At 51.3% G+C, this 7796-nt stretch overlaps 1 protein-coding gene across 7 annotated transcripts in view; it reads left to right on the top strand.

Annotated features, from left to right (window-relative positions):
- Positions 1-1008: 1008 nt before the first annotated feature.
- PPFIA1 (PTPRF interacting protein alpha 1) overlaps positions 1009-7796 on the top strand; it is a 53021-nt gene continuing 46233 nt past the window's right edge. For all 7 annotated transcript variants that reach the window (XM_073658817.1, XM_073658816.1, XM_073658813.1 and 4 more), the window contains exons 1-2: positions 1009-1322; positions 5596-5859. In XM_073658817.1, the coding sequence (XP_073514918.1) occupies positions 5596-5859 (264 nt within the window). In that variant the 5' untranslated portion in view covers positions 1009-1322. The remainder of the gene's footprint in view (positions 1323-5595; positions 5860-7796) is intronic.

The following is a 7796-nucleotide window of genomic DNA, read 5'->3' as shown; positions in this document are numbered from 1 at the left end:
ACACCGAATCTGCCAGGTGCCTGTTCTGGATTACACCGAATCTGCCAGGTGCCTGTTCTGGATTACACCGAATCTGCCAGGTGCCTGTTCTGGATTACACCGAATCTGCCAGGTGCCTGTTCTGGATTACACCGAATCTGCCAGGTGCCTGTTCTGGATTACACCGAATCTGCCAGGTGCCTGTTCTGGATTACACCGAATCTGCCAGGTGCCTGTTCTGGATTACACCGAATCTGCCAGGTGCCTGTTCTGGATTACACCGAATCTGCCAGGTGCCTGTTCTGGATTACACCGAATCTGCCAGGTGCCTGTTCTGGATTACACCGAATCTGCCAGGTGCCTGTTCTGGATTACACCGAATCTGCCAGGTGCCTGTTCTGGATTACACCGAATCTGCCAGGTGCCTGTTCTGGATTACACCGAATCTGCCAGGTGTCTGTTCTGGATTACATCGAATCTGCCAGGTGTCTGTTCTGGATTACACCGAATCTGCCAGGTGTCTGTTCTGGATTACACCGAATCTGCCAGGTGTCGGTTCTGGATTACACCGAATCTGCCAGGTGTCGGTTCTGGATTACACCGAATCTGCCAGGTGTCGGTTCTGGATTACACAGGATCTGTCAGTCATAGGTTCTGGATTACACCGGATCTGTCAGGTGTCGGTTCTGGATCGCTCCGGATCTGTCAGGCGTCGGTTTTGGATCGCTTAGGATCTGTCAGGTGTTGGTTCTGGACTACACCGGATCTGTCAGTCGCTGGTTCTGGATCGCTCCAGATCTGTCAGTCGCTGGTTCTGGGTCGCTCAGGATCTGTCAGGTGTCGGTTCTGGATCGCTCAGAATCTGTCAGCCGCCGGTGCTGTCTCCGCTACTATCAGTTTCCCGCTCAGATCTCGGTCCATCACGTGACTGCAGTCATTTGTCACTCACCTGCTTATGCCCCGCCCACTCTCTACTCATTGGTTCCCTGTCACAGCCAGGTGACTGCCCACGTTTCCCTGGTTACGGCTCTCTAACTCCTCCCACAGCGTGACGCAATGCATGCCGGGCACGTCACGCACCGACTAGGCATCGCGGTGTATGCCGGGAACAGAGAGGCGGCCTGAGTGAACCGGGACACCGAGCAGGGGATCCCGTGCCCGGCAGCGCTCCACCCGACACGGGACGGCAGGGAGCTCCGGGGCCGCAGGACGTGTCTGTGGGATTCCCTCTGCCCTCGGTGCACGGACCCGGGATCCCCGTCCTCCTTCTCACCGGCCCGGTCCATGCTGAACAGAACACAGAATAACACGTCAGTGGCCGGACCCCGGGAGGACCCAGCAAGGTAATAACGGGCGTGTGGGCAGGTGACACGTTCTGCTGTAATGGTCCAGCTGTGACGTCACTCTGCGCTGTAATACTCTGTGCTGCGCTCCAGTGATGGTGCACGCTCCTCTGTGGCCCTGAGGTGGGGCCCTGCGCCATTTACTGAGTGTGAGGCGACCTGAGCATCGCCCCGGGGCGAGCGCGGCTACGTCCTGACCAGTATGGGGTCACAGGGGCGACCACTGCTGTGTTGGGGCCCTTCTAGCATTGGAAGTACTCAGTCCCCCATTCATTGGCTGAAAGCGGTCACCTGGTTCCCTGGCGTGGTGCCCGCAGCTGTCAGGACATGCTGGGAGTTGTAGTCCTGCAGCGGTGGACGGGCCAAGGTTGGAGGCTACTGCAAAAAAAAAAAAAAGTACTTAGCTCTGAAATCATTGGCTGAGAGCGGTCACCTGGTTCCTTGTCGTTGTGGCTGCGGCCGTCAGGACATGCTGGGAGTTGTAGTTTGGCAGCATCCGGAGAGACACTGATTGGAGACCCCTGTTATATCATGTGTGGGGGCAATTACCGAAAAGTGCTGAACCCCAAATGGCCGAGAGGGGTCACCTGCACCTATGTTGTCAGGGCATGCTGGGAGTTGTAGTTCTGCGTCAGATGTGGGGGCACCGGACCTCAAGAATAGTGAAAAGCCCTGAGCACCCAATCCCTCTCCGGGCCCTGTGGCCCCGTGCAGCCAGGTGATGCCTTGGTGTGCATCGGGCACACTGCCAGCTTTCCTCTGAGGGTGGATTGACAGGATGTCATAAATGTCTGACAGACACTGTGCCACCTCTGGGGACAGAGAACTGAGCGTGCAGCCATTTCCATGTACTTCTATGGGAGATGCATGCACACCTGTAATATAATTGGGATGAATCTTCGTTCTGCTGTTCCATTGCCTGTAAAAGGCTCTTAAAGGAGCTGTCGGGTGAGTAGATGTCGATGGAGACCTTCCTGAGGAAAGGCCAATCGGCTGCAGGTTGTCAGATGCCTGCAATCTGATATTGATGATCTAAGGATAAGCTACTGACCGGACAATCCCTTTAAATCTTCCTTCTCCGGCTCTTTGCCGAATGACAACTACACTTTCCAAAAAAAAACCCTGTTGACTTGTAGAGATTTCCGACGGTTTGATCAGAGGGGCTTTGGGGTGTGGAGGCTCCCAAAGATCTCTGAGAAGCAGTGAAGGTGCCTTGATAAAAAGTATGAGCCTTGTCTTCAGTCTTAGGAGGAGAGAAAATCATGGTTGAGCTTTTCTTGCTTTCTGCGCTCAGAGGGGGTCTCGGCCCCCAGTAATCAAAACTTCTGTTAAGTTTTCATAAAATGTTACTTTTTAGCTTGCCCCTTGTGACCACACTCCCTATCATTAGCTGTAATATTGCAATCTTAAAGGGGTTTTCTGGTTTGAAAAACCCCTTGTTCCTGTGGTGCTCTTTAAAGAAAAAAAAAGACTGTGCCTTTAGGCTGTGTGCCCACGTAGCATTTTTCAAGCGTATATGCTGCGGAATTTCCGCAGCGTAAACGCTTGAAAAACGCATGTATATCCGCACCCCATGGTCCCCAATGGGATTCCGCAAGTTCTATGCACATGCTGCGGATTTTTCCGCAGCGTTTATGCCGCGTTCAAAAATCCGCAGCATGTCATTTAATTTTGCATTTCCGCAAGCGGAATTGCCTTTGTCCAATGCATAAAAAACGCAAGGCAATTCCGCATGTGGAAAACGCGTGATAAACGCGCGAAAAATGCGCGATAAACGCGTGCGGAATTCCGCATGCGTTTTTCCGGGAGAGGACTTGCATTTATGCAGCAGAAATTTTCTGCTTCATAAATGCAACGTGGGCACATAGCCTTAATCTTCTATCCTAGGTCCAGTGCTGAGTCTCCACCGCTGCTCCCAGTATGTTATTGTCTGCAGCGCTGATGTCACATTGACAACATTGCAGCCAATCACTGAGCTCAGCGGCTCTGATGTCGGGCAGAGCAGCTGAGCTCAGTGATTGGCTGCAGTGCTATCGACATGACGTCAGCGCTTGCATTGAAGTCTATAAGAGCCATGTAGAAAGCCAAATGCCTCGTTTCTGGGTATTGTAAAGGCATCACTGGTCGATCCCTTCCTCCACCATTTAAGGCATTGCCCAGGATATAAAAAAACATGGCTGCTTTCTTCCAAAAGCGTCGCCTCCCCTGTCCAGAGGTCGTGTGTGGTATTGAGGCACAGCGCTGTTCACTTCTGTAGATCTGAGCTCCAATATCAATCACATCCACAGGAGTGGCGCTGTGTTTGGTAGCCATGTTTTTCTAATCCTGCACTTCCCTTTTAAGGTGTTTATGGCATTTTTAAATGTGTTACCTGTCTAATAGATGGCAAAATGTCACTGTCTGGGTGATGGATCCTCTCCTGTGCTAAGTATTGGGTCACTTTATAGCAAACCTCCGTCCTCCCATTATAGTGCCCCCCCATGTGGCTACTTAAACTTTGCAGCTGGTCTATGTAGGTTTTTGCATATTTTATCTTTCCGTTCCATCATTTGTTAGTGCATGGACTTTTATCCCTGTCTGCTCATATCTGTCATTATCTCTTCACTGCTCAATATAACAGTGTTGTTCAGAGGCCGTCTATGTATGTGCTGCTTGCGTTGATCTATGCGCTGGTTGCGTGCATGGCTCTTGATGAGCTGCATGCGTTGATCTCTGCGTTGGTGCGTTGATCTGTGTGCGTGGATCTTGATGCGTTGATCTCTGCTGGTGTGCTATGTGCATGGATCTTGGTGTGCTGCATGCTTTGATCTCTGTGCTTGTTCTTTGCCTGCATTGATCTTACCGCTGGTGAGCTGTATGCTCGGATCTTGGTGCACTGTGTGTGATGCGCTGGATCTTAATGCTCTGTACGCGTGGATCGGTGTGCTGCATGCATTGATCTCTGCTCCTGTTCTTTGTGTGCATGGATCTTAGCACTGCGTTCATTGAACTCTGCTCTGGTCCTTTGCTTGCGTGGATCTTGGCGCTGGTGAGCTACATGCGTGGATGTTGATTTGCTGCTTGTGTGGATCTTGATACCTTGATCTCTGCTGGTGAGCTGCGTGCATGGATCTTGGTGCGCTGATCTCTGCGCTTGTTCTTTTCTTGCATGGATCTTGGCGTTGCCTATATTGATCTCTGCACTGGTGCACTGCGTGCGTGAATCTTACCACTGGTGAGCTACATGCGTGGACCTTGATTTGCTGCGTGCGTGGATCTTGATGCGTTGATCTCTGCTGGTTCGCTGCGTGCGTGGATCTTAATGAGTTGATCTCTGCTGGTGCGCTGATCTCTGCTGGTGCGCTGCATGCGTGGATCTTCGTGCGGGGGTGATCTGTATGCAGCGTCAGAGCGGTGGGATTGGCTCTGATGTCCGATGATGTAAATGGATTTTTTTTGCACGACGTCATCAGATGATGAGTGGCCGGTATTTGCCGGCTTGTAATTGCGGCTTCTCATGCCACAGCGGTGATTTCTTTGTTTTGCAGGTGGAATATTCTCATTTTCTGAATGTTTTAGGACTGACTAGGACATGAGTAGTAGTAGTTCTGCTGTAATAGTCTCGGTGGTCTGACCTTAGAACTTGGGTGTGTATTTTGTATACAAATTTGATGAAGGATTTGGTGGCTCAGATTGAGATGTGCTCGGAAATTCTGGGCGCAGAACCCCCTTTCCCTTCCAATAGGAGACAATTTTATTATCGGCTTGATGCAGATTTCAGTGCTGAAATTATCTTCAACTCCAGGACCTGGAGATTGGGTCATTATTTCAGGTTATCCACACTTTAGGCAAGTGGCTCAGCCATGCCATCGGCCCGAGCTGTCAATCTTCTGGAGTGCACCGTCCCCCCAACAAGCAGGAAGCCGGGAGGCAGGGGAGCGGTGCGCTCCAGAAGGTAGGAACATGAGAACACCCTCTTTAAACATCCAGCCCATTATTTACAAAAGGAGTCATGCAATACTTCATTTCTCCTGTGGGGGCACTGCAGGGAATTTGAAAACTCGCTGCCAGGTTTCCTCCATGAATTGATACAACTGCCAAAATTAGGACCCTGATAAAAGACATGACCCTCAATCCTGGCAGCCATATTGGCTTTCCCGAAAACCAATATAACCAAGAAAAGCCTCAATTGACTTTGTAACAAAGACGGCGCTGTGACTCCTTACTTTTGCCTTGAAGTGCTCTCTGAATGTTTAGTGCCAGTCATCCTAATCCTGCTATTTTCCCTTTTTAGATGATGTGCGAGGTGATGCCAACCATCAGCGAGGCTGAGATGCCTCCGGGGGGGAACGGCAGCCATGGATCGGGCTCGCCCCTGCAGACGGACTCTGATTCCCACTTTGAGCAACTCATGGTTTCAATGCTAGAAGAGAGAGACCGGCTGCTGGACACGCTGCGAGAGACCCAGGAGACCTTGGCGCTAAATCAGGGCAAGCTGCACGAAGTCACCCACGAGCGGGACTCGCTACAGCGGCAGCTGAACACGGCGCTGCCTCAGGTAGGTGCCACCAGTCCTTGTGAGGGACCCCAATGTCAGCGATCAGAGCAGCTGGACGTTACCTGTGAGATCTCCTTTCTGGTGACCAATAAGTGGCGCCTGGCAGCCGCATATCAGGATCATTGTGGGGCACAGGGTCTGTGCTTTATACTTCAACATTTAAAGGTGTATCTCCAACACATTGCAAGTCTATTCCATCATTTTGTTATCTATGGGACCCTTGCATATCCTGGGAATGATGGGGAAGCAGAGCTGTGGTCACACCTCTGATGGCCAGGAACATTGCTGTGCAGGGGGCTGCAGCTGGAGCCATCGACAGGTATAGCGCTGTGCTGCAGAGGAAATACTGCACAGTGAACGCAGCACTGCTTTCTCTTCTTTCTCAGGAGTGGTGGGGATCCCATAGGTATTTACGTCATATAGCAATATGCCCCATCTTCAGGAGTGGTGGGGGTCTCATAGGTATTTACGTCATGTAACGATATGCCCCATCATCTTCAGGAGTGGTGGGGGTCCCATAGGTAATTACATCATGGTGTACTGTAGCGATATGCCCCATCATCTTCAGGAGTGGTGGGGGTCCCATAGGTATTTACGTCATGTAGCAATATGCCCCATCATCTTCCGGACTGGTGGAAGTCCCATAGGTATTTACGTCATGTAGCGATATGCCCCATCATCTTCAGGAGTGGTGGGGGACCCATAGGTAATTACGTCATGTAGCGATATGCCCCATCATCTTCAGGAGTGGTGGGGGTCCCATAGGTATTTACGTCATGTAGCGATATGCCCCATCATCTTCAGGAGTGGTGGGGGTCCCATAGGTAATTACATCATGGTGTACTGTAGCGATATGCCCCATCATCTTCAGGAGTGGTGGGGGACCCATAGGTAATTACGTCATGTAGCGATATGCCCCATCATCTTCAGGAGTGGTGGGGGTCCCATAGGTATTTATGTCATGTAGCGATATGCCCCATCATCTTCAGGAGTGGTGGGGGACCCATAGGTAATTACGTCATGTAGCGATATGCCCCATCATCTTCAGGAGTGGTGGGGGACCCATAGGTAATTACGTCATGTAGCGATATGCCCCATCATCTTCAGGAGTGGTGGGGGTACCATAGGTAATTACATCATGTAGCGATATGCCCCATCATCTTCAGGAGTGGTGGGGGTCCCATAGGTAATTACATCATGGTGTACTGTAGCGATATGTCCCATCATCTTCAGGAGCGGCATCCAATGCTGCAGAGCAGTCCCGGTTGTAGCAGAGCCGGCCGGGCATCTTTCCTCAGCGATGTAGTGTTGGCAGAGTTAGCGGTGAGAACGCCCCCTTAAGAGAGGAGGAGGTGGTCTTCAGCGCCCGCTGCTTATGAGTCTGAGCTTTTCCATTGTTCAATTATCCCGGAGATTACTGTGCGGTTAGTGAGGAGGAAAGTCGCTGGAAACAAAGGGTCGTGCGCCCGGTGTGTACTGCGTGGAGTCGGGCCGGGGGTCTCGCATGAGTTGAGTTGTCTTCTGCAATTTGTGACTCTGGAGCTGCTGTGAAACTATGTGAAATGGGAGGGCATGATGGGAGTTGTAGTGCCACAAAACCTGGAGAGCTGCAGGATGGAGACCCAGGTTCCCTGATCTATAGGAGTGGGGTCTTCTCTCGTGTATTAGACAGTTGCTGAACTAGTAACTCCATCATGGAACCATTAGTATTAGTGGCGTAGAGGAATCGGGGGGAGTATGTACCACGTGCAGATCCGGAGCGCACAGAATATTGTGATCTCTGCTCCCCTCTATATTGCCCCCATAGCTAAGTACAAGCCCCCCGTCGCCTCCATTGATGGCAGTGTGATCTATCTGGTTATGTTGGGTCTCATTTGTGTTGGGGGCTTGTGTCTCACAATCCGGCACATGGTAACGACCGATCTTTTTGTCCCCGG

This window comes from Phyllobates terribilis, unplaced genomic scaffold (genome assembly GCF_046119375.1).
Source record: "Phyllobates terribilis strain yellow unplaced genomic scaffold, ASM4611937v1 Scaffold_13__5_contigs__length_258822181, whole genome shotgun sequence".
Classification (NCBI taxonomy): domain Eukaryota; kingdom Metazoa; phylum Chordata; class Amphibia; order Anura; family Dendrobatidae; genus Phyllobates; species Phyllobates terribilis.
Note: the sequence above shows the minus strand (reverse complement) of the source record. Positions and strands in the feature narration are given on the sequence as shown.